The sequence below is a fragment of the Tinamus guttatus genome, unplaced genomic scaffold (assembly GCF_059628265.1).
Source record: "Tinamus guttatus ecotype Peru unplaced genomic scaffold, ASM5962826v1 Tinamus_guttatus_pri_ptg000171l, whole genome shotgun sequence".
In the NCBI taxonomy this organism is placed as follows: domain Eukaryota; kingdom Metazoa; phylum Chordata; class Aves; order Tinamiformes; family Tinamidae; genus Tinamus; species Tinamus guttatus.
The window spans coordinates 4,616,233-4,643,592 of NW_028288705.1; the positions used below are offsets into that span (position 1 = coordinate 4,616,233).

The 27,360-nt window shown below is 40.3% G+C and overlaps 1 protein-coding gene across 3 annotated transcripts; it reads right to left on the minus strand.

Moving 5' to 3' along the window:
* Nucleotides 1-275: 275 nt before the first annotated feature.
* NAP1L1 (nucleosome assembly protein 1 like 1) lies at nucleotides 276-26,193 on the minus strand. Of its 3 annotated transcripts, none has more exons than XM_088522947.1 (15): nucleotides 26,033-26,193; nucleotides 13,942-13,976; nucleotides 13,181-13,266; nucleotides 12,208-12,310; nucleotides 8,938-9,079; nucleotides 8,391-8,471; nucleotides 8,054-8,179; nucleotides 7,507-7,578; nucleotides 6,721-6,860; nucleotides 4,961-5,106; nucleotides 4,859-4,878; nucleotides 3,692-3,814; nucleotides 2,950-2,982; nucleotides 2,595-2,645; nucleotides 276-877 (listed from the first exon to the last, which is right to left on the minus strand). In XM_088522947.1, the coding sequence occupies exons 2-15, from the start codon at nucleotides 13,956-13,958 to the stop codon at nucleotides 842-844; spliced, it is 1,176 nt and encodes a 391-aa protein (XP_088379073.1). In that variant the 5' UTR covers nucleotides 13,959-13,976; nucleotides 26,033-26,193; the 3' UTR covers nucleotides 276-841. The 3 variants fall into 3 exon arrangements, with proteins under 3 accessions (XP_088379073.1, XP_088379072.1, XP_088379071.1); XM_088522946.1 differs by having other exon boundaries at nucleotides 276-874; nucleotides 8,054-8,182; XM_088522945.1 differs by having other exon boundaries at nucleotides 8,054-8,182; nucleotides 26,033-26,192.
* Nucleotides 26,194-27,360: the final 1,167 nt, after the last annotated feature.

A 27,360-nucleotide genomic window follows, 5' to 3' on the forward strand; every position in this document is an offset into this window, starting at 1 on the left:
TCATACTTCCCAGACAATTACATTGTGTTTGTTTTTCAAATGCTAAATAATTTACTTTTCAGCAACTCTTGAAGAAAGTGAACTGCAGCATGAAAGAGACGCCTTAATATTTTACACATGCAGATACACACATCATAATAAAACAAGACTAGCTTCTGAAAATACTAGGTTTTATTCACACCCCAGTGGTAAACAATAAACCTTAATATGATGACTAGGTTTCCTTTGTAGATCACTATGTCACATAAAATACAAAACCCATAGCATAAACAAGCTGACAGTTATGAATGTTTAATGTGGTCTCGTTGGAAATTAAACAAGTTATACTAGTCTTCTCAAGTAGTCAAATTCAAAATGCATCATCATCTCCTAGTTAGTACAAGTCACTGCCATTTTCTATAACAAAGTAATGAAGGCACAGCTAGTGCAAGCAGACTTAAACCCGTTCAGACTACTGGGCTGAAAATACTTTGGTTGGTTCTTCAGGAGAGGATTTTCTCTAAACAAATATTGGTCTCAGTTAACAGTTCTGATAATCTTCACAGCTGCAGTCTAATAGCTACATGACAAGGACTTCACAAGAACCAAACTATGTAGCAATGAATTAACATTCATGCTTTTGGGGATTTGCTGCATTCTACATATTGGCTGAAAATTATACTGTTAAAATGCTAGGTAGATTGAACCTACATTTTAAACTGGTTCTTATGTGTTTGATTTCGTATTTAACAAATTGGTTACTTAATTCTACCAAGATACAAAACATAAGGCTGTAAGTAACTAATAGTTGTGTTTAGGCTATTACAGTGCAGGTAATCCTCAAGGCCACATACACACTGCTTCACTGCTGCTTGCATTCTGCTGGGTTTTGATCCTTCTGTTAAGAAAAAAAAGAAACATCAGTGTGCAGGTACCAGTGTTTTAAAACAACTATTAAAATTGATAAACATACTTCCAAGTTCCAGTACACATTTTTTTTTTTAATCATTTAAATATCCTCCCTTAAGCTGCCTCTGAAGAACATCCAGGCCTTCTGCACAATTTGAACCAGAAGAAACATCTCTGGGTTCATAACAATGTCTTACCTGGACACTGCCTTACTCCAGAACCCACTGTATAGCACCAAATCCCAGTACTTGGTTATCCCTCTGGACACATCTTTGAGAAATTCCAGCTGTGAGGAAATTCCCAAGGGGAAGTCCTCTCCTCTGCTATGTTGAGGCAGATAAGCAGCAATATTTCACAGCAGTGTGGAGATTTAAGGAAAAAGCTTTCCAGGGCTAAAGTTCAGTCTTAATCTTTTATTTCCAAAATTGATCTCCATCTTGTTTTACTTCCCTATCTTGTCTGGATAGCTATTTTAGGACTTTAGTGCTTTAATAAACTTACTCCTGGATTTCAGCCTGTGATCACCTTACAAACTTTTATTGTGTCAACAGCACCGTGCAGGACCATTAATGTCTCTTCCTAGTTCTCTGGCACTTCTGGTTCCAGCAGCACTACGCTGCTGTCCTATAGCTCAGTTAAGCCTGATGGGAAAGGACTTATCAGCTTTTGTAAGCAGAACTGCCGAAGTGACAGAAATAAGCAGCCCAACTAGCAGCCACTTCAATTTGATTCTAAAAGACTTTCTTGAACAGGAACCAATTTGGGCACTATACCAGATGAAATGACACCAATAGGTTGTACATTTTAACATTAACATTTCTACATCCTACATCTTTCCTAGGACTATAACTTTCAGTAGTACTTTGATTATAGCTCATATAATTTCTCTGACAAACTGACCAAATACAATTGTTAAACAACCGTGTTAGTCTGAATATCCTTATTTGAACAAGCACTTCTCCTAGCCCAAGGGTGAACTAAAAATTCTTGCTAAGATATCCTGTCTTCATCTTCGTGACTACAACCTTCACTCAGATGCTTCCAACTGGACAGGCAGGAGATTTTCCTTCCCTGAGGAAAAAGCTATTAATTTAGTGACTCAATCACTTTTCCACACTGATCCCAATTAGCTATTTGCCAAGTCCATTAAATATATAGATGGATTGACAGTTGCTCTTGGCTGCTCATGAATTAGTTGATTATAGCCACACACCTGAACTCAAGACTTCCACTACCTGAAGAAACAGGCTTGCCATTATCTCCCCTTAAAAAAAGGCATCAATTCAGCCCTGATTTCCCCAGTGCAGTAGAACAGTTGGCGAGAAGCTGCCAAGCTGAATATGGATTACTCAAACAGTTCTCTCCTTGTTGTTCAAGTATTTCAGAACATTCATATTGAGCTAAAAAGGAACAGCTTACAGCAAGACTTATAGAAACTTATAGAATACCAAGGTTGACCAGTGTTTAATGCCACAAGTTACTTCTATAAATGTTTTACTATAAGAGCTTCAAAGTTGCCTTGCTAGTCTTAGACTGTCAGAAACAGGACTGAAACAACTTTGGCTGAAACTATCATCCCCCAGACACTATGTTTTAAGTATCTAAACTAAAATCATTATTTTGTGATATATGAAGATTTTAAGATGATATATGAACATTTTAAGAGTATATATAAACACACACTTAAATTCTTTGTAATTGCTTACTTTTGGGTCATAATCTGGATCATTTTCTTCATCTGCTTCTTCTTCCCCCTCCTGAAAGAGAACACTTCAGTTCATGCACATTCTGCTTACAGACACATTTTTATTGTTAAATTCTATCTAAATATATTAATGCTCACTTTAGGCTATGCATATTGTATTAGTTTTCCCCCTACAAAACTTAGAACTTCAAGATAACTTAAGAGGTCTTCCCCCAGGCTCTCCCTCCCTCCCATATTTGCTGGTCTTACTCATTAGCAAGTACAAGTTAGGTTAAAGTGCCCAGAGGATAAAAAAATAGAAGGAATTCTTGGTTTGGATCACAAGGGAAATTATTTAAGCCCATTATTCAGCTCACCTCATCATCTGCCTCCTCTCCTTCTTCATCATACTAGGAAAGAAAAAAAGAGGTTTTGATAGTGTTACAAATGCATGAAGTTTAGACATCAATCTATTTTAGATGACTGAAGTTGACCAGGGACCACCTACACTGTATTGTGCTTTAAAAGTAAATAAACCTGAGAGATTTAGAAGTGTTTTGTGTATTAGCAAAAAAACATTCAATCCTTTACATGGATCTCTTCAGCAGAGCAAATCTATCCTACAATTCCTCATGCCTAACACAGGAAGAGCTTATTAGGTGGTGACGACATTCTGTCCAGTAGGATATCTCAACGTGTAAGGTGCTCTGAGTTGCTTGCTGTTCTTTCCCCTCTCAAAGTTGGGGACTAAACTTTACCATTCTACATTGCACAAATTCAGCTCAAGGTAGGATTTAATTTAGCCAAATCAATGCAGCTGTTACCTATTCTTGTTCATATCTTGCACAGAAGCTTTTACTCAGACATACTCTACAACATTTAGCTAAGTGTTCATCTTTTAGCACAACATCTGCTACAAAACTCTCAAGGTGCTACTTCCAACAGGCATTAACTGTGAACTGCTTCTTACTTAACCTTCTGGGAAGCTCAGATGAAACTACTAATGTTGACTACTAATGTTCCCTTCTAAGGACACTAACATTACAGGAATCAGAAGTTACACAAAATTTAAGCAGCATTACTTAAAAGCATTTTGCACTGTGGAACAGCATTACTTACATCATCGTCGTCATCTTCAATAGCTTCTCCTGTGAAGTACAACACTGATCGGGGGACTATACGCTCACGTAAGAAGTGACCTATTTCAAAGTCCGCAGCAAGGATTGCCTCGGAATCATCGTCCTGCATAAAGCAACATTACTTCCTAAACAATAAGCCAGTAACTATTTTTGACACAAACAAACTTTTGACATCGTCGGATGCACACAAATCCAGTGCCCTGACTTTTTTTTTTTTATTCCGGGCTTGCTCTATAGAATTAAAGCTGTCAGATCATATTTTGCACCTGCAGTTTACTCATGGTACAATGTCCAAGATTCATTTCTTTGGTAAGCCTAATTATACAGAGTTTTGGAGTTTAACTTGTACTCTTCCACTGCTCCCCAGCTTTTAAGCACAGAAGTAGTTCAATATAAACACCTTCCCTACCTCCCATGGATCTTCAGCTCATTTATTATATTGTTAAGAACCAAACACAAGTGTTAAGAACACAACACACAAGTGTTATGCTGGCTCATGCCCGAGAGGTGATTTTCAGGTCAAAAGGCTTACAAATTTTAAATGTTATGAACATAAAACTTTTGGTGTCTTTCTTGACTATCGGAGTTCATGACAACTGGAGTTTCAACAGCACGATTCTGGAGGCTCTAGTCAGCCTCCTCACACAAGAGGAATAGCTTATTATTTGGCACTGTTAAATGTTTTCTGTAGTTTTTCCTCCTTACAAAAAGGAATTTAAAAATTAAAAAATACAGTTGCAGCTTATTGCCACAGGTTTTTCTCTCAGTGAGACTGAGCACACTGAAAACAGTGGGCTCTTGGAGACTTCTATGACTGTTCTACCACTGTCTCCAAGAGCTTTAATAGCTTAAAAATAATTAACAGCACAAGCTACTCACGTGCAGGTAGCAATTAAAGACCATTTAACCAAAGGGAAGGACTCTAAGAACACCAAATAAAGTAAAGCCTAATAATAAAGATCACTTAAAAGTTAACCGTTCACAAGCTGTCTTTCAAAAAAGAAGCTGTGAAGTTTACTAGACTCAAATCCACTGTCCAACTCAACAAGTATTCCTTCTAATAAGGAAAAAGGGAGCAAATTCGTATCATTTGCCACATAAATATTACCAGTTAAATATGGAAACATATTGCTTTAGGTCAACTTACCAAATCTCCACTTTCAGGAACTGTAAAACAAAGAAAAAAATAAGTCAGTAAAATATATACCACACAAAGTCCTTTATATAAACTGATGTATATTCTGTTTACCTTCAGGAGGACTAAAGAAGTTGAAGAAAGAGTCATTAGAAACAGTTTTTGTCACTGTTCTAACTGTGCCACGACCCTTGTGTTTCTGCTTCTTCTTAATTGTTTTTAAAGTAACATTCTTTCCTTTTTTCCAGTCTATTTGGCAACTAGAGAAGGAGGAAAAAGAGGCAGAGAGCTGTGGGTTAATGTAATTCCATCTACTTCAACTTACTGAGACTATCACCTCTAAGGGATACAGTGAGCAGAAAATATTACAATACACTCTAATCACTGCTAACATGTTGTCATTAGTTTGTACTTCACCAATGAAAGTAGCTAGCTAATTTTGGGAATGAAGTTTTTCCATGAAGTTTTCTCTTTTCCACTCTCCCTCCAAAATACCAGTCTTCATCTGCTATCAGGTTCTATTTAGTATCATACCCAAGAAGGTGTCACACCCTTTTTAGTGCAACCTACACATTAGATTTCATTTTAAAACCGTAGTAAGCTCAAAAGATAATGACAGACTCATTTCTTTGGTTTTGCTTTATAAAATATTGTTATATTTAGTCATGCTAATAATATGCAACACTTGATACCACGATCACTGCACAGCAATAGCCATTTCAAGTAATGAGTCAAACAAATGGGTAATTTTTGTCCCCATACCACAGAGGGTTGGGGGTAGAAAATCATGCCCCAGACTTGCCTGACATTTAAAGAACTCCAGGGGCAAATTAAAAAGTTACATCAGTAAGACTGCCTGTATTTGCACAAATCTCTCAGTCGTGCTCCTAAACACTCAAATAAGCTAGATACGTTGTTAAAAATACAGAAGAAAAGTCAGCAAGTGCATAGTAATAGATGAGAAAAAACAGCCTTGATTAATGTAGTGATAAGCTCCAAATTAGTTATTGCCACTCAAAGTAGATATTGGCATCATTCTTGTTGGTTTCACAGACATCTACTGTGCAGCAGCCAGGGAAGTTAAAAAACACATTAATAAAAAAGGAACATAACTGATCAGGACATGCAAAGCCCTGGTGTACCCTCATGCTGGTGATGTGGAGCTGTTTTCTCCCCTATTTCTCCTCACAGGGGGAAGGAAATGCATAGAAAACAATTATATAATCTGTGGACATCAGCTAGTTCAGAACAGAAAACATTATGGAAAAGGGAATGTGACAGAACCTTTAAAATCATGAGAAAGCTATGGTAGATGGGAGACAACTGCTCACTATTTTTCAGATTAACTGAAAGGCAATGAGTTAACATTTAACTGTTATGAAAAACACTAGACAACTGTGATACAGAAGTAAAACTGGAACTGAATGCCCAAGGTGTTGCCTATGTCAGTCAGAAATAAAAAAATACTCAAGAGAATGATCAAAACTTCAGAAAAAAGCCAAAGACTAGAGAAAGATACTCTATGCAGCTTCTACTTCAGCTTCCAAGCAATTGCAGAGGTGTTTCTCACCCAATCTAAAAGTGATTCTGCACATAACACAGAAAGGAGAGGAAAAAAAAAAGTCCTTAATGTTTCAAAACAATACGAATTGAAGCTTTTAAAGAAATTATGCTACTGAAAATGTCAACCTAGCCAAGCTGCTTACAAGTTATTAGATAACAGTATCTTTCAGCACTTTCACAAGCAGATAGAAAAATGGCCTGTACAGATGGCCTGTACTTTGATAACGCCAATGCCCAGAAAGTACTGAAAGAACACATTGTATTACTATTAAGCTAGGTTTTTTTTTGTTTTGTTTTTAACTAATACTTACCCTGTACAACTCATGATTTCTGGTCCATCGAAGGAGAAGGGATCAGAATCATCTGGCTCTGACCTCATTCTATATGTCTTTATCAATACTTCATTTGTGAAGTAATCATTTGTTTCAAAGTGAAATTCTAATGTGAAACTCTTAAAGACAATTGCAAAGAGAATCTTCAGCAATTTAGCAAAACACACTTAAAAAAACTCAAGTACTTAAAAGACCCAAATCCAAAAAACAGATGCAACAGAACACATTAATCTCCATTAATACCAAAAAGGTACACATACGCAATTTATTCTAGAAATTTTATACCAGATGTGCACAAGAAATCTTAAAATGCTTTTGTTTACTACATTGACAAGTTCATCACTTCCAAACACTGCCTGCAGTAATGACATAAGATGTACAGCTTTCTTGGTGCTACAGTACAGACATAACTTCTACACCTAAAATACTAGAATTTAGCAAGCTATTAAGTTTCTGGCAAGGAACGCATCCCAATTGCATTAATTTTACCAAAGTGCCTAAAAGTTGAAAAGTGTTTCAATTCAAAGGTGAAATGTAGCCAGCAGACATTAATGCCAAATTCCTTACTCAGAATTTGAAGGTTAAATTTAACAAATCCATTCATGGAGGACTGCAAGACACATACTAGGTCTCATATTTTTTGGAAGACAAGAAACCATGTATTTCTGAAGTCTGCCATGACACACCTGCTTATCCCACCCACTAAACATACCCAAATAAAATAAAAGCATGTAGTATTAAGCTTGTTCAATAGGTTAAACTAACCATAGGCTGTCCAGCTTCTGAAAACTTGACTTTTATATCTTTCAAGTGTTTCAGGATAGGTTCATCATGTTCCTGTAAATAAAGTAAATCCAATTTTCATTAAAAAAAAAGTACACCAAACTATGTTCTTGCAAATATAAAAGCCATATATAGTTTACATTTAAGAAGAGTATGGTATGGTGCTAAAACACTTTCATGAATATGACCAGCAGATGGCAATAATAGGAACAGTACAGAATTTTCATTATAGTAATACCTTACGCAAGCATGAAATAGTTTTTAGATATATGTTATACTATACACACAGAGGCTTACATACACAGAGGGAATATAAATAAGAGATAAAATGACAAGCCCAACAAATTTCACAGTAAGAATTCCAGTGTGCTCTCAGCTGAATACAGTTATCAGAGATGACATCCCAGTACTCATTTCACTTTCACTCTAGCAGAGATGTCAAGCAATGCACTGTTTCTACTCTTTTCTTGGAAAACACGCTTGGATTAAGCACTAAAACAACCTTTCACAAGCCCAGGTCACCACCTACCTGAACCATATCACTGAGCAAGTCAACATTCTTGAACACTGTCAGCCAGAATTCAGGAATTCCTTTAGGGTCTTCTTTTTCTTCATCTTTTTTTTCTTCTTCAAGCTTGGCCTTCTCTTTCATTTCCTCCTTGATAGAATAAAAATGTTAGTTTTTCCTAGATTTCAAGAAAGTGCCCACAAGGTTTATGCCCAACATAGTCTATACTAGTATCAACAAAACTAAGTTTCATGTGCATGCTTTAAGGTATCCATGAAAAATCATGGAGACTTTAATATTTAACTTTACTTCATGCATTTTAAGGATTGAAATACTGTGACCTAATTATGATACTCACTGAAATCTCTTCTTCAGCATCTGCTTTCCATTCACATTCTTCCTCTGTAGGTTCATAAATTGCATTGATGATTTCACTTCGCTGGAAGATAAAATCTGATTTATTTTTCCACATTTGCTAGTCATTGCCATCACCAGTGCCTTACCCAATAATTCCTAATTCTATATTCGAACAATTATTGCATTAAGCCCTTACTAAAAATTTTTACTACAAGCTTGAAGACTCAGCAGTTACAATTTTTTTCCAACAGTCCAAAATAAGCACCAAAATTCCTCAAAGTTTACTACCTCTTCAGATATGTTTAATTGACAGGATGAAGCCTAGCATATTGAACTGATTATTGTAACCATGGAACAGGCTGACCAACACTCCTCCTTAGTCTTGATATTTACACAGATGGTGAATTGATGTCAGTTCAGCTGAATGGGCATGTATGAAATCAAAGTAACTGAGAACATGCATAAGCTTTCAATTCATATTCCCTTGTGTTTTAGAATTACTTCTAAGCTAGAGCTTTTAAGCACAAATCAGATTAGCATTAAAATACCTTGTCAAATAAGGGCTGATAGAGGGCAGCATACTTTCTTTCCAGCTCATGGACTTCCTCGTAGAACTTAGCTTCTATCTGTGCACACTGAACCTGAAGATTCTTGAGAGCATTCACACGTCTTTTAACAACTTTAGGCAAGCTGAAAAATTCAGGGAGAAAACTGTTACAAACACTGTACTTGAATCCATGCTGTCCCTTCCTTCCTTAACCGTCACTCCCAATCAACTTGCCTCAAAACAGATATTACGCTCTATTTTAAGCTTTAGAAAGCTGCACAACTTGAACCATCCACTAAACCACACTAATTCAAACTGCTAGCATGGGCTTTTAAGCTGATGTTTTAGACAGTTAGACACACAGCTTTTCATATACCTGGACCAAGCTTTGGACAGACTTATGCAACAAAGCTTCACATTAAAAATAACTTGTACATTATCACTGAACAGTATAGTAAATTCATATGGGTGAGCATAAATAAGAAAGAATTACTTATTAGTTGGCTTGGCTTTGCAGAAAAAAAGTTCAAGATAATCAAGTTATTACTCCATTAAGGAAATCAGTCAATCTTCAAAAAAAAAAAGTCATGAAAGAAGCTAGTACGACCACTTTTTAAACATATTATTTATCATTCCCAAAGTGAGGAAGAACTGCTTTGCTAAATGAATCACTGTATTATATGGTACACTATATACATACCACAAAATTATTAAAGCAATCTCCATTAGAAATACTTGTCAGCTGTAACTAAGCTTCACTTGCAGCAAACTTCATTAATATAAACTTAGTGTCAGGACAAAGACACCTACATGAAAGTATTCAGTGAGCTTTATGGGGTAGACTGTAGACAGTCTCCACTTCCCAAGAGCTGAGAGAGTCCTTGGCACTTGGCTGCAGAAGATTTTCTGTCAATATCCCATATTTGCTTCACTTAAGCAGCTGGGCTATATAATTGAACACAGTACTGAATGATTACTTTTTATTGTTAGAGATAACTGCAGGTTAGTGGAAGTAACCAACAAGAATGTGATAATGCTGAAAGTTACTATTAATTGCTAATACTAATTTATCTGTATTAAGTAGGATAGGCACATTTTCCAGCATCTTTGTTTACTTTAAAATGTAGAATTATTCTCCCTGGCAGGCTTATGCTCCACAGGAATATCCTGTCTCTGGCTACCAAGACATTTCACAGAATCAGAAAGGTATGGGCTGCAGGTACTACCAAAAAAGCTCAAGTCTAGTCATGAGTGTTCAAAAAGGTTTATAACATTCTCATCGCTCTCACATGCTCCCAGCACCTAGCCACAATGTCCCTTCGTGGCAATTCTAGCTTCAAGAACAAGTCCAGAACAAACAGCAACTTGAGTATCATGTTCAGTCAGGTCAGGAAAGTGTTGCAGGGAGAGAAAATAATAATAATAATAAAAAAGACAACTAAATAATACAGTTATCACTCAACTGATGCCACATGGATATATTTAGACTAAGAATACTAGTTCTAGCAATTGTATTCAAAAGCAATCATGAAATTAAGATGGCAGTGCCATACATGCCCTATGTCCAGTTCTAGTTTGCCAGAGCAGCAGGTCAATCCCTTTGTTACAGAACATGACATAACACACACTAGACACAGCTACATTTCCTAAGAGTCTACTACACCAACAAGTTCACATTTCAGGATTTGTACATCCACTACTTTTAGAAGCTGTGTACTTTAAAAGAAAGAATAGCTTCATGAAAGAGAACCAGTAATAAGCGCATGGGAAAGGGAAGATAGACCTAGAAGCCTGAACAGGAACCCACAAGAGCAAATGGCAAGTATAGCTTGGTGCTCTGAGCACAAGCCAATAACGACTGGTAGGATCACACAAGAACAAAACCTCTACCAAGCAGTCAAGGGAATTTCAACTGCTGCTGGAGAACTAAGTTATGAGGTAGCTGCCGAACCAGCAGATTTTAAGCACGTGCAGCTGTTTTCCTAGAACCCGTTTAGCTTCCAAGCATCCAGTTCCTTAATAATCCAAACAACAGTCTTAACACTTCACACTCCTGCTGGCTTCTTTGCCATCTCTGTGTCTAGGCTCTAGACAAAGAAGCTTTAAACAACACTTGGGAAGACACTGAAGAGACCTATAAAGCATGGTTAAACCAGCATGTACATGTTGACAAAGAACAGACTCAGCAAGCTGCACACATTTTTCCAGCTTTTTCCACTGTAAGTTCAGTAACTGTTTGATACAGTGACAAAGTTGCTATGTTTTTATAATAGAGGGTGTGCTACCGTACTTGAAAAGATAAAAATAGTATATCATCTTAGAGGGAACAGCTGAAGAGAAGAATGGCATGTAAATCAATAACGTGTTTTATTCACTTTTTAGATCAAGGACCTGAAAGATCAGTAAAGATTAGAAAAATATGAAATAACTTTGAAGTTATTTCATCTCAGACAAATTCAAGACATTCCTCCTTCACCTCAAAGAAGGTAACTGTAATTGATACAGATGTGTACCTATATGACAGAGAAAGGGGAAACAAGGAATCCCTTTGACTCCATGCCCTTTCTTGTAACAATACGTACTAGGAAAGCTACTAGCTAAACCAGCCTTCTTGCATACTTCCACCTTTCCATACTTCTACCTATAGAAACAGGGAAAAGTTGTAGCAGCAGTAATAGGAGCAGTAATAGATAAGCCCATTACTCAGTAGCAGCCCCAGATCAAGTCAACATACTAATATTACAGCATAATAATATTTCAGAAAGATAGTCACGTGCTCCATAACTCTTGTGGTTTTGATGGAAAACTTACAGGCAACAAATTACATAAGCATCAAAATTGCCATTATTAGTGCAGACTGAGTAAAATAGCAAATGACAGATTGTTTCAAATCTTGATACAAAAGGAGTCCACGTGAAACACCAGTAAGGCAATCCTTATGTTATTAACTTTTCTACTTACACCATAACCACAGGATGATGGTATTAGAAACATTAGGTCTCTTAAGTATTTGCCCATACCTAAACTGACATTTTACGACTCTACAATTAAAGCAAAGCTATAAAAGACACTTGTAATATTAGGCAGGGGGGCAGGGAGGAAGTTTGGCCTCTTCAATTCCAAAATTCACTACAGAGTGACTACATAAGTTTTTCTGTCATCTTGGAAGCACAAGTAGCTCATCTTTATTAGTACTGGAGACAATATTTGTTTGGAAAGCAAAAGCACCATTTACACCACTTCAGCCATACCAAATTAGAGCACACTGTACCTTTCTATATATCCTGTAGATGTTCCTACCAGGCCATCAAGTCTTTCCTGAAGGGCTGCAAGAATCTGAGGATTTTGCATCATCTGCACAGTCAACTGCCGAGCTTAAAAAAAAAAAAAAAGAAAAAATCTGCAAATGCAAAATAGACTACCCAAGGAAAGTTATTTTAGTAATAGGAAAAGGTCGCTGGTATACTATACATATGTAAGGAGAAACGCAGGTCAGACAGAAGCATATCAAAATCTCTCTCTATTTTGTAAGCATGGATCAAGTCTACTCTATCCTGATGATCCAGGGGAAAGAGGCAGTGTCTGAATTAAATAATAAGCATTCAGAAAACTATCTTTTTTTGTTAAAAAAAGAAAGGATTACTATGATGCCCCCAAAAGCATCACTTTTGCATCGAGTTCTTTAAATCTGAACTCACCAAAGAAATTCAAGGTAGCAGAACTTCTTTGGAAGGACTCTGGAATAAAGCTGTGATTTTCCTTTCATTTTACAAAAAATGCAAAGAAGCAAAACTGTTTCAGACCTAGAGTTAATGAGTGCTTTACTTTGAGTGCATATGCACAGACTAATATTACACATACCTGTATCACATACAGAATATTTTCCTATTCAAGACATTACATTTTAAAACCTTTTGGCTGCTGTATTTTTTTGAAAGAATCTACTCATAAGAAAGATTTCTTTTCAACCGTATATCCTTCCAGGCAGCCAGCACTGCCTGAATAAATTAATGACCTTGATTAAAATGAATGGCTGCGAATAATTTTTAAGAGTCACCTGATTGATTAGAAAAACCTTCCTTGTTTCAGAATGTAAACGTAACAGTATGGGCCTCAGCTGTGCTTAGCAGCACATCAGTATTTATGCTTTATCACTTTCATGTAGCTTAAGCAGTAAAATTCATTTAACATTACTTTCAAGGCAAACATGCAGCAGCTTAAAAAAGCCTTATTTTCATGGTTACCTTTGCTGTTGGCATCTTCACCAGCTTCTTCTTCTACTTCTTCAACATCTTCCATATCCTGTTGATCAAGTTCAGCCTGTTCTTTGCTATTAGGAATATTCAGTAACAGGATTGAGAAGTTAATGTTATAAAGAAGCTTCTTAAAATAGGTGCAACAGCTCATGCTAGAGATCTAGCAAACTGATGCAGCAGTTCTAAGACAAACTAGAAGCCTTAACAGTCAAAGCAAAATGTCTGTCTCTACGAGTTGTTTCAACAGGCTCGGAACAGTCTGAAGAGCTAATAACTTTCTGGAATTATCAAAACTCCGTTTTTTACAAAAGGCTTTTGCCCTCTTACGAATGCTCCTGATAAAATGGGCAGGCTTAAACCGCAGACAGGTTTACCTAAGCAATGCTTTCAATGTTATGCAGCATGAGCATTCCAAGCAGGGAAAAACTACATGTAGTTTTACTACATATAGTAAAACTGTAGTAACAGGTATGACTACCTTCTCCCTCTCCCACACAAATTCCAACCAACATAGAGCCAATTAAATAGTCCTTGTCCCACTTTCAGACTGATTTACACTGATGATCTCAAACCCATCTGGCATGAGCAATTCAAGCTCTTCTCCCACGTGCAAGTGATATGTGCCACAGTGCCAAGACTACTGCTTTGTAGCAGATCCTCTCTCAAGCATCCAGAGAACAGTCATTTAAAGTAAGAAACAGGACATAGCATGATAGTTTGAGCCTCTCTTACCAAGAGATTTTACTTACTTGTCAATATCTGCCATTCTCTTAGATTTCAAACCCTAGAAAGAAAAAAAAAAAAAAGAAAAAGAAAAAAGAAAAACACTAAGAACAGCAGCATTAGATTTCTAGCATCTACAGCCAGCTGCCATCAATGGCAAAACAGAAGTAAACTACATAACCCTGGAGAAATATGATAGAATATACACTGTAATACAAAGAGCAGATTTCCATACAGTATTCTGAAATCCTCACACTAAAAAAGCACATAGAAATACAGAAGAATTTGATCCTGGCTTAAAACAGATCAACTTAAGCAATCTGAAATACCAGCAAAATAGTGGGCTGCATTTTATAGCACAGGACTATAGTAAAATTACAGAATAAAAAACAGTAGTTTCTAATTAGAAATAATGTATAAAACAAAAAAAAAACTGCAGTAAGAAGAATCCTACAACCCTTTTGGTAACTGTTACTCACTTCTATAGGAAACAGCAACTATAGAATACTTGCAGCTAACTGGGTTCCTTTTAATACTAAACGCAACTTAACTTTTTTGTGGATGCATGAATGCTCTAGTCCAATAAAAAATAAAAGTAGTTGCTTTAAATACAGAGAATTACTCCATTTCACAACAGATTTGATACCACTGTGCCAAGCTATTTAACACTGCTAATTTCCATGTCCCCGGTGATCAGCATTTAAATGTCCCTGGAAGTATCATCCCACAGGCATTCGAGATACCGTAAGTATAAAATTTAAGTGTCTAGACTACTTTAAATCTCACCTACCATGAGGCATCTACGATGCATAACAACATTTTCAATGAGCAAAGTTATAGCTAGAGGACTTCAGTCTCCAGAGCAAGAGATGCTTTTGGTAACTCGAACTCGCAGACAGAGCGAGTAATGCCTCGTGAGTAATGCTATCACTGCTACCACAGTACTTTCTCCTGAACCACTGGGCCTGAGCTAATGAGAATTCTAGCTGCTAAAAAGTTTCCCCCGACACCCAAAAAAGTGAAAAAAAAGTACTTAATTTGTTAAACCTGTGTTAGCACGAGAACCTAAACCCAGTAAGATCAGGATACTACCCATGGCTACAGAGATATGTTAGATTCTAAGCTCTTCAGGTAGATACATTCAAAATATATTTGCCTAGGGTCATAAACACTTCCCAATAATTACATGGGAAGGAAGTATTCCCTCTCTTCACTTAAGGCAACAGCTTTCAAATGCTCATGAAATTAATGTATGGCCAAAAATATTCAACTTGCTGGCATCTAGAAAAGCTAAAGAAATGCCTATTTGTCAATCTGTTTCAGATAGCAAATACGGTGCTAATTATCTGACAAAATAACAGCACTAACTTAAACCAAAGGTTATCTAAAAATTCAGCAAGAAATGAGGAAGTTGCAGCACTGCTTCAGGATTCAGGTTTCTTGCATTTCAGACGCTTGCCTATGCTGTAAGGAGGCAAGCTGTACATAAAACCATTTTGAAGAGTTTCCTTCACAGTCCGTTCACATTAGGCTGATAACATGGACCAAACACCTACAGAAACCGAGAAGACACTTTGATTGCACATTCACATTGATGCCCCCACACTTCTACGGCCACGTCACAACCGACATCATTTTTCATCTGCAAGAGAATCTTATCTGTGCACTCCAGGGAAGACTTTTCTAGAATATCCACCATTTCACAGCTTAAAAGGCACACGAGAAGCATCGCTCACGCACCTTTCATGCATTTCTGTGCAAATACGCCAGGTAATCTTAAGTATCATCTAAGTATTTTTTTTTTCCCTCGCAGAGAGCACTGTTTTCTCTTTTGCTTCTCCCTTCCCAAATACAGCTTTCCCCTAGCCCACAAAACAGGAGGCAGCTTGTTGAGCAACAGTGTGACCTGTGACAATGTGACCCAAGTGGTCTCATGGAGCCAATGGGCTCAACAAAACAGCAGCTGACACCTCTTAAGATACAAGTTTCCCAAAACAAACTGACTTACAGTTCAAGGAAACATTTTCCTTATTTAAGGGCATAAGGTTTGCTGTAACCAAGTCAGGCTGCAGGTTAACAGCACCAATAATGATCCCACATAAAGACCTTCAGTAGATGCTTATGGAAAAGAAAGAACATTGTTGAGCATTCCCCCCAAGAACTCCTGGCTTTCAACAACTCACAAAATGTATGCTGGCTCAAGAAACGTAGGTATCTAATGCCCCTCCACCCCAATAAATTTCATGAGCTACTCCCATCTTTCCTCGACACCATGCAGAACATATGGAGAGCTTCAAAGCATAACCACCCCTTTTAAGTAAAAGCTTGCTTTGAATCCACTATGCGGGAACTTTGTTTGATTCCTTCTTCATCCACTACACTGAGTGGGAGCGAAGATGCGCCTCCTCAGAGGGTAATCTTCCTCTCCAGGTGAAAGGGTCTCAGCTTTCTCAGCCTCTCTTTACAGGAGATCCACACAACCCCTTCAGTCATCCCTGCTGACGTTCTCTGTACTTATTTTTTTAACATTTTACTTATTCTTTGACACGATAGAGACGGGTGATATCAGGACAACACAAAAACTCAGGCAAGTCATGAATTTATGCAATAGTTTAAGTGCATGCAATAAAGACATTGCTCTGCTTCCTTTCCAAGTAATTCTAATATTTTTTTTAATGACGACTACTCAATAGCAAGCTGATGTTATCACTCAGGCATCAAACCACTGAGATCCTGTGCGAGTTGTGGCATTTAGCTCAGAGGCCATAGCTAAGTTAGTATTTTCTACCCTGGGGAGGGAGAGAAAAAAAAAAATTAACTAGCAGTCTGTTTAAGTCTACTTTATCATCTGGAATAAAGAAGTATTATCATCAACTTTTAGCCCCTCACTGTTCATCCCCGTTTCCAAGATCATTTCTGACCATGTTAAAGGCATGCACACAAGTACTGCAATCTGTGGAAGCCCACTCACTAGCTCCCCACACCAGGAGGGCTACTTACACATTATTGTATCATCAAGGCAATGCCTGTATCTTATTTCTTAGCTGCCTAGTTCACTGCAAGCCTTTGGATAAGGCTCCTCAGAGGTTTTACAAAATTAAAACAGATTATAACAAACAACTGTCAACTTCAGATCCCCTCTCTTCAATGTGTTCACATGGTCCTCATCCTAATTTTTCCCCTCTAGTCTCTTTGCATTAATCTTCTTCATGCATCACCCTCTAATTCTCTCCAACTTCACACAACTCTCAGTTGGAAGAGCTTCTTCCCAGGCTCAGAGGATATTGCTCTCTGCCATATAACAGCTCCAGACAGCAGTTCTGGTGTGGTAAGGCTACGAAGCCTTATGCCAACAGGACTCCGAACTGGCAGACACAGCCTGCCAACATGGATATATAGCTGCACCACATGTAGCAAAGCTTGAGATACTTTAACTTGATGACAAGAAGATACAAATGTGGTTCCTCTGGTTTTTTTAAAAAAAAAGTACAGGGAGATAGGTATTGAGAAAATAGCTTCCTTGAGAGGCAGGGACCCTTGCTGCCTTTACACGATGCCTAAGACAAGGCCCTGGTCCTGCGCATGATCTTTACATACAACACATATCACAATCAGTAAAATTAAAATACACACTTTAAATAAATATTGCAATGATCTCCCCAAGCCTTGGGGTACAGTGCTCCTCCCAGCTACCATCGCTTTGCTCCCTGCAAAGCAGAACGACTCAGCCCTCCTTCCCTCCTCGTTTCACAGGAGCCTCTAGGATTGTGAGTGGCACCTCAACAAGAGAAGACACCTGCTCCTATCTCCGCTTGAAGCAGCTCCTGGGAGACTTCAGTCCATCAGTGGCCAGTGCAGGATTAAAGGAAACCTTTTACTCCTAAATTCTAAGTAGCCTAGCCTCGTGTCTGGAGCACGAGGCACAGAGGTGCCAATAAAGGGCATCCCTCCACTACTCAAAAGCCAGGAGGTAAATTAATATTTTAAGAATGTTAAGTTATTGCCCTGATATTTGAATAGCTAGGACCCCTGAACACTGAGTTATGGGCATGCAGCACTGTTCAGAGACTTCAATTACAGTGAAAGATAATTTGCTACTTATTTTTGAAATACACAGAGGAAAAGAAATGCACATCTTATCTTTGCAGGGCTTTAAAGACAGCACATCAGAAGTTCGTTCATGCTACAAAAAGGAAGCAAAAGAGCACCAAAGAAAACTACAGTGAGGCCTTCTCAAAGCTAACATTTGTGCCTTCTTCCAGAGGGAGCTTCAGCTTGATCAGAGGCCTGCCCACCATCCCAAGGCAGTGCATATGTTCTTCCAAAACAGAAACGTGAGAGCACCTGCTGATCACAAGCTTGGCCAGATTGAGTGTAGCCTGCGGAAGCACAACAGTTTACAGAACCATTTTGAAAAACCTAGATCTCACTAAACCAAGAGCAAACTTTGCTATTTACCATGCTGTTTCAATGGTGCTTCACTTCTTTAATCTCTGCTTTAACTTTTCCTAAGTTTTGTCCCTTACACACAGAAAAGGGCATCAGAACATGTTTATCCTCAAATTACCCAAGAGCAAATTTTTCATTTTCAAGAAATACTACTGAGTTGCTACTTCTTTACTAGCTGATTTCACATAAGTCTTTAAAGATTTAGTCCCTCTCACAGTCAAATGATTTGGACTTTCCTCTTCCGCAGCCTGCCTTTATCCATGCCAAACCTGCCTGAGCTCACCCAAGAGCTACGGTGAAGGTGAGGAGCCTTTTTCCCCCTGGAAGGTGGGCTTTCACCATCCTCGGCGAGGGCAACACTGTTGGGTTGCCCTGACATCCGTCAGGCCTGGGAGGACAGGTCACAGCGAGGTGAATTTGGAGTCAGCTGATGGCATGAGACATTCGTGAGACGCTGTTTCTCCAGCAAAACAGCGGCTTTTTACACAAACACAGAGAAAAGCCCTAATTCTGGCAGCTGGCCAACTGTGCTCAGCTGTTGAGCATCTCTGTGGACTCTGTACCACACAGAGTGCCCGTTCTGACTCTTTCAGGAAGGACCATTCCCCCTCTCCAGAGGACCTGCTCACTCAGTCAGTTCACAGCAGCACGCAGAAGCAGCCTCCCAAGGAGCTCACGAGACACAAATGGGCTTTGGGGGCAACAGTTGTAGTATCAAATGCCGGATAGGAAAGCTGTTGCACAGAAAAGGCCCCATAATTCAGTAATGGGGGGAAGGAAGCACTTTAGTCACTCTTGAAATAGAACCAGTTCTGTAATGCATGGGACAAAAAAAGGCTATTTCCAAAGGGAATCAAGCCAGAGAACTGCCTTTTACCTTTGCATACAAATTTACATAACAGAAGTTATCAGCAGCATGTGAAGTGGGACACAGATTCAAGAGAGTTACTGGTCATGAGTAACATGAAATTCAAACAACATATAACAATCACAGATTAAACCATTCATATTATAAAAAAATAAGTATTTTTAGGAAAGAAGAAGGTGAAAAATTAATTTTAGATATTTGACTAAGCTACTACAACACCACTGCATCAACTGCTTGGTGAATGATATCAGCTATTCAGGTTTTCCAGGGAACTTCCTTTTATTAGTGCAACAGAAAAATTCTATGAAAGATTTCCTGCAGGTAAAGCAGGTCAGGCAAAAATTAACATAGTTAAGCTCTCAAACCTAGGGTGTATAATTAAGATGACCCAAACACAAGAGCAATACAAGAGCAGAAGATAAATGCACAAGCACTGGTCTAACAAAGACCTGACTCACATTACCCAGGCCTAAGGACAAATAACCTAAAATAACCTAAGGAGCTAGCAATGCAAGGAAGGAATCCAGCTCTCCCAACACAGAAACCAGGAAAGGTACCACTGAACCCTTATAGGATGCTCAAACAAAACTATTGTTTTTAGTTTATTGTATAAGCACTAGCTGATCACTCTGTCCAAAAGACAGTCACAGATCACCATGGAGCAGAAATACTAACTGGCACTCAATAGGTGGGAATTCTCAGGAGAAACCCGAGCACGATTTTTCTGAATTAGGCAGCGAGCATAAATGAGTAGCTGTGTTTCATAAAACAGACTCAGAACATTGAAAGCAGTTTTCGCTTGAAAGCAGGCAGAGTTTCTGTGAGTGTCACAGCCCGTTAAAGCTCAGCGGCTGGTGAAGGGCTCCTGGCAGGAGTGACCATGGCAGCTGCCACCTCTGTGCCAAGGGCCACAGGCCAAGCAGCTGCCCGACAGCTCAACCTGTAACCACAGCTGCATGTGGCTGCCCAGGCCTCTTCCCCAGGAGGGAAAGATGCAGAGAAGCCCTCTTGGTCAGGGGGAAAGGAAGTTTCCGTGTTCACCTTACAGTTTTCCAGTGAACTAAAACCAATGCAACTGGCAGGTGCTGCTGGAAAAGCTGATCCTGGCTCTTCCTTGGCTCTGTGTAAAGCCTTCTTTGTATCAGCCAAGTGCCTGAATGTCTGCAAGGTTGAAAAAGCTTCTTTTAGACAAGTACCTTCCAGAAACAGATAGGGTTAAACGTGTTTGAAGCTACTGGGAAAATGTGTGCCACAACATCCAAGATTGCCATGTGATAAGAGCAAAATCTGGGATTTGGTACATTTCCCCCTTGAAACTACAGCATTAGCTAATGTAAGAGACAAAACACTAAATCAGATGATGCTAAACCAAATAATACAATTAACTGAAACCTTCTTCTCTCTCTCTCTCCCCTCTAGGTTGCCATTTTCACTTGTTCCTATCAATTCCTGGGGAAAAGGAAGCAACTGCAGCCACTTGTCTATGCATCTACATCAGCGAGGCCTCCAAGCAGAGCAGAAACTCTGTGGCAGGAGCACAGCAGCTCGCTCCATCTCCAAGGCTCTCTGCAAGTTGCATGAAGTCTCCAATTATGTGATGGGAAAACTCAAATTCTCCAAAATAAAGCAGACTACTCACACACAGCTAATTTAATTAGTTCCTACAAACTACAGGGCTTGCTTTCATTCACATGGAAACCACTTTTTAGAGCTTTCTCCTTACCTAATTTTTGCATCAGGAAATGAAGACTCTGTTAAATGCTCAACTCTATTATTGTAGCATTTTGTATTTATTTTAGGCAGTGCCTGTTTATTTTTGAAGGGGCAAGAAAGGGCTGGGGGGAAAGAGTCTCCACAAGAAGGAAACTGACTACAAAATTACAATTTAAAATCAGGGCTGAATTATTTCTGCATGTTTTTCTCTGCTACCGATCTGGGCTCCCTGATCATGTTCTAAAAATAGAGTAATTAACACACAATGCAGCCTTTGTTTGGCTGCCAACCCGCACTTGCAGAAAACCTACCGATTTCTATTTAGGCCAATCTTTAATTATTAGAAAACTAATCCAGAAGTTTAAATGCAAATGAAAGATATTAGAGATTTTTTTTAAATAAACTAAACATCATAGCTGCTCCTTTCCATCACTTAGAACATGAAAACTTGATCAACATTAATAACTGAAATTAGAGTTTTCATATATGAAGAAATCCTACAAACTTCCAGACTACTTTTCTAAGCAGTTCCTTGTGGTAGAAGTATTCATTTTGTTGACAAGTCTCAAAGTAGTAATACACAGTGTTTTAACAAAATAATATGAGGTAGTAAATTGTCCTTTAGTAGTTCAGCAAGATGAACTTGTGCATGTTACACCACCAGGTACAGGAGAGGCGAGCACCAGGCGCTTGAGATTGCCAGTTATAATCCATCAAATATGACAGTGGTGGTAGTTGCTTGCTGCTACCTGCAAGGATGACACTGCAGCATTAATGCTTTTAACTAGTTTAATTTGGAAATCATTTTAGCAACCTTACTTAAAAAAAAAACACCAAAAAATATTGCAAATGTTCAAAAGGCTGTTTTTGCTGAAACATCTGATTAAAACAGACTAGTAAATTCATTCACTTCCCCAGAAACTCCTGAAATTTGTAGAAAATACTTAACAACCTTTTCTACTAGCTTCAGTTCAGTATCATTTCCATGAAAACAAAGCCATTACTGAACTGCACACCTTATTTTAAGGTCTCCAATTTTCAAATAACAAGACAGTACTCAAGAAAGAAGCCAGCGTTCATCCAGCCAATACACTGCGTGGCTGCTATGTGAGATGTTACAGTGGGTGATAAAAGCCCAGAAGATGTTTCTAAACATGTTGTGTTGCCAGTAAGTCCCCTTCAAACCAATGCAGGTGCAGCATTTAAGAAGTTTTTGCAGGCTTATAATCCACCCATGGAAAGCTGACAACATTAGGTACAAAATAACCCTTGCAAGCATTTTCTTTTCTTTTTTTGATAAATTCTGTTTAACTAGTAGTTAAACAGGCCACAATACTGAAGTAGTTAAGTAGTAGTGAAGTAGTTAAGGCCACAATACTGAAGAAGCCGATAGAAGAATCTAGAGGCCACGTCAAGAGGATGCCACCAGGTCAACAGTGGTGAATGTGTTTCTGGTGGCGCAACCTCATACACACAGCACCCACAGCAAGGTGCTCTGACCAAATAAGTCATAATTAACCATCCAAAATCCAGATCCATTGCTTCTCAAACTGGAGCATCACAGAATTGAGAACTGCTTAGTAAGACAATTCAAGCTCAGTGAAAAAATAGCCCTGAAACCTGAAGTAACATGAGAAGAAGCTGCTCAGTCAATTTTAGAGTTCAAAAGGTTTAAAAGTTGCTGTACAAAGACACAGGTGTAATTGCAACGCACTGAAAACCTCTTCAACATACCTAAGTAGTCAAGCAGACCTGAAATAGGTGCATAATGACAGAAACAACAAAAGACACATTCACTATACATTTCAGCGACATATCCTTAAAATACTACCTTCACTAAGTGTATTTTTGTTGTTGTTTTTATTATTCACCTCTCAAATGCCATTAACCAACATCTAGGCAAAGTATTGGACAGAACCAATCTCACTGCAGATTGTCAGAAAAAGCCAGTAACCACTTATAAGTCCTGCTCAGGCCTTGGAAGCCTGAGGGTTTTTTTTTTTTTTTTTCTTTCCAAATCCAAGTCTCCTGCATCTCTTTAGTCAAAGCCACTTAACAAGAATTTCTGATCAGGTACAACACCTCAGGTACGTGAGGATTTTTTTTTCTTTCAAGAGATAAACAAAGTTTCGAACACCTCACAACTACAGCAACATTTAGCAATTTGTATTTTTGTATTTAAAAATATCACTTTCATATTTTGATTATAAAAAGGAATCAGGTAAACTGGTAATATTTTGCTCTACTCTGTATGAAGAGCATGGGAAACAGCTGATGTGTCTCCTCATTGCCACAAGTTAAGCTTTAAACTAAGATACCAACATTGTAAATTATTTTGCTCAAGGTCGCACAGTCTCTGCACACATCAAGGCCCACAATGTACCCTGTATTTCCTGCAACTAAAACCCAAGCTGCTTCCATCTTTCCCTCTACACGAGATCTCCAGCCTAACCTTTGACAGCAATTAAGATGCAGATGCTGTGTTGAGAATATGTAAATGCATTAAAAAGCTTACGCTTGAGATACTATAAAATCCTCTGAATTTTAAAGCAACTATAAAGTAACAAAAGTAAATAGACTCAACTTTTTCAGTTGTATGCAACTGAAGTTTTATCTGCAGCATTTGCAGTTACTGAAAACTTCAGCTCAAAGACATTCCAAAATGTATGGGCCATATTTGTAATTAAGATTAAGATTTAAGATTTGTAATTAAGATTATTGTGTGCAAGAAACTTAAAAGCCTCATGCACTGCTTTTAAACAGCTTATTTTTTCAGAAGGTCATCAAATGCCCCCCTAAGCAAAGTCTGTGACACCTTTCAGGCATGTCTGGTTTTCTAGACAAATATAGCAAGAAACCAGGCCTCCTCTCCGGATTAACAAAGAGAAGTGATGATGAACTGCACTAACCTTGTGCTTGAGCACAGTGAGGATCTGGTAAATTCAATTAGCTTTAATTGTAACTACTTTTGATCCCAAAGTAATTTACAAGTGAAAACTGACCTATAAATGTTAAACCCACCATCGCAACCACTTCTCAGAGGAAGAGCTGCTTGTGTAACACAGCCCTGCTCTGTTATTCACTAACCCGCTCCCTAAAAGGGTTGAAGGCCTCAGTCACCCAAATCAGAAGCTAACGCTGAGCACCCCCCAGCTCTGGGATCTACACCCAGCATGAAGCTGTCACACTGTCTGCAAAGGATCTTCTTCGTACAGGTGCCTAAAGCACCAAATGCCAATGCCGCGTCAATTCACACACAACACAAAAAAGATATATTAGAAACACTGTATATATGCAAAAGCAAAAAAATCTCAACAGCCATTTAAGCAACACCTGTATGGTTTTGTTTTCTGCAGTCTTTCCAATTCTTGAAGCTTCTCAAAGAAATAGGCCCTCTGACAGTTTGAGGTACAGACATTTGCAGCTCTGACATAGGCACATTGAAGTGAATTGGTCTATAACCACAGCAGCACAAACACACAGCTGCTGTAGACACATCCATCACACCCACTTGTGCATTGGTGCAAACTGATTTCCACCAACGGATTCAGTCAAGAATTCAGCATGGAAGATGTTTTTCTTCCCTACTCCCCTTGAGATTTTTCACTACTGAACTCAAATCCCAAGGTATTTGATCGCTCTTGTAGGATGTGATCTCTGTCATAATGAAGTTATAATTACTTCAACTTTCTCAGAGCTAAGTTAAGCAACAGCCTTATGTCACTGTGACTGGCAGTACAGCAAACCAAAGTTTGCTGAAGAAGAAACAAAGCTCTGTGGCTGTATTCCAGAATACGGTGCCAGTCCGGAAGAGCCCAGTCTTGCCCTGTGTTGAGAGGATCCCATAGAAAATCCTTTATATCACACACATGTGCAATGCCCTGCTTTCAGTTCCGCTCTGGCACAATGTTTATCCTTATGTTATGCACGAGGCCAACAAATAACCAAACCATCCATTTTCAGGATGCTCAGAGCGGGGCTCATCCTACCCATTCCCTGGCCTGGCCACAAAACAGAGGGTAAATGCTAACATACACTGCTCACACACGTCTAAGTTGGCTATACAACCAGAAGTTAAGCTACTAGCCAAGCTACCAGGGAAGTCCAGCTTTTCACACCATCTGGAGTCTCCTAGCTCTTCTCTCTCAGGCTTCCTTTAGAGATCGAGAGGAGAATGAAGCACCTCCATTAGCATGAGAGGCTCAAACTCCATTTTGGGGGAGAGGAGGGGCTTTCTGCAATACTTTGCAAGCCTCGGGCCCACTTCTGCTGCTGCTCTTTCTTCCTCTGGAGAGAGGAAATCATGAAATCCAAGCAGCTTTCCACAGTGTTTCCAAGCTCTAAAGAGGACACAGGGCGCCCATCCACCATCGGGCTTGGAAAGAAGCGGAGGAAGATGCCGCAAAAAATAGTTACTTTATCACAATGACTTTTGGAGAGTTTGTGATGCTGCTTTGGCATAGATGGAGAGGGATTTCGCAGTAAATACCCAAAGCTTTCCAGACAGGGGCAGCATAGGTGGTTTTAAAGACGCCGGGGGATGGATGCCCTGCGGTGCAGGAGAGGGAGATCCAGCGCCGGCCGGCCGGCCTTGCTGCGGGACGGAGCCGCTCGCCCGTCCCCTGCGGCGGCCAGCAAGGAGGCAAAGGCCTCGGCCCGGCCGCGCTCCGGGAACAGTCCACAAAATGGAGAAAAAATAAATAAATAGAGAGAGAAAAGGAGAGAGAAAAGCGCAGAAAAAGGTCTCGGAGGGCGGGCAGCGCCGCACGTGCCCCCGCCCCGCGCCGGGGCGGTCGGGCCCCGCGCCGCTCCAGGCCGCGCCGCGTCCCCGCGGCCGCCGCCGCCATGTGCGCGCCCCCCCCCCCCCGCCCCACGCGCCGCGGACACGCGCGCCCGGCCGCGCCCCGCACGTGCTGCCCGCAGCGCCCCCCGCGGCCCCCCCCGCGGCGGCGGCGGCTCCCGCGAGGAGGAGGAACGCGCGGAAGGCGCCATCCGCCACCCCGCGGGCCGCGCCGCGCCGCCCCAGCGCGGCCTCCCGCCGCTCAGCGCCCTCCACGCGGCTCCGCGCCTCGCGGCGCGGCCGCTACCTGCGCGGGGCCGGCGCTCGCCGTGACTCAGGAGCGGGAGCAGCGGCAGCAGGAGGAGGAGGAGGAGGAAGAGGAGGCGGCGCCGCGCGGCTGGCGCTGAAAGAGACCCGCGCTCCCGCCGCCCGCGCTCATATACAACGAACGTCACCGCGCCGCCCCCCGCGCGCGCGCGCGCCCGCGCGCTCCCGCCCTCCAGCCCGCCCGCCCGCCGCGCGCCGGCGTCGCCTGGCAACGCGCGCGCGCGCCCGGCGGGCCGTTGGGCGGGCGGTTGGGCGGCCGTTGGCGGCGGCCGTTGGGGCCGTCCCCGCCGCCCGCTGCCGACGGCGGCGCGGCTAGGAGGAGGCACAAAACTGATGGGGTTTTTTCCCTCTCTGGGCAGCCGCGGCTCCAGGCCTCTGATTTTTCCCTGCTGTGCTTGCCAGAGCCACAAGGAAGCCTGGCGGCAGCGCTCGGAAGCTCCCGAGCAGTAGTATCTCCCAGCGCGCTCCCAAGAGACGTTTATAATCCGCGCTGGACTCAGAGAAACTTAATTGCCTTGGAGATTTGAGCTCCTCTCGTTTGGACTGGAGCCAACGGCATCCAGCCCCGTTGGAGCGCTGGGATGGACAGCACATGGCACGGTGGCATGGGAGTTGTTTGCCAAGGACACAGCCTCAGGATTTGTATCACTCATGAGCAATTTAATGCGTTGTCTTTGCTGTCCTGCGTGTTTCTTATTTTTGTTTGTCCAAGGCGGTTTGCAATCTAAGTTTAGTTATTTAATAATGGAAATGACAGGGAAAGTAGAAGAAAAAAGTGATGGCTCTGCCTAATATCTGTGATGCAAACCATGTTAAAAGCAAGCAGTGGATAAAGGGTCATTTTCCTTACTGTACTGCACCACACCAGCTTTATTTTGGGATGTTCCAGTAAAATCTTAGGCCCTCGATGCAAATGTCAGTGCGGTAAATAAATACAACCTACAAAACACATGTTTAAGCTCAGAAATTGGGGGTGTCCAGTTCCCCAAAACATGGAAGTTGGACAGAGATGTGTCTGTGGGGGGAGGGAGAGTGGATTGTAACATGGAATTTTAAATAACTCGGATCAGCAAATGTAAAAGGAGACCAAAGAAGAATCCAGGCAAAAATTTGCTAAGCGTTGTCCAAGTGATAAGAATTTGGGAGAATGAGGGATGGAAATCTTATATGATTCTAAAATAAAAGTACTTGTAGCCTCCCTTCATCCCCTTAAACTATCAGATTTTAAAATTGTACTAGTTGCTACTATTATTTAGCTGAAGTGTCTGGTGCTTGGGAATATGAAGAGACCAGACATGCACAGAAGAC

What these genes read in the sequence shown, in the direction of transcription:
- NAP1L1 (XM_088522945.1), bottom strand. An exon ending in CTTCTTTAGTCCTCCTGAAG is followed by an intron (nt 4,879 to 4,960) that starts GTAAACAGAATA and finishes TTTGTTTTACAG; the next exon opens with TTCCTGAAAGTGGAGATTTG. An exon ending in TTGAAGATGACGACGATGAT is followed by an intron (nt 2,983 to 3,691) that starts GTAAGTAATGCT and finishes TTTCTTTCCTAG; the next exon opens with TATGATGAAGAAGGAGAGGA.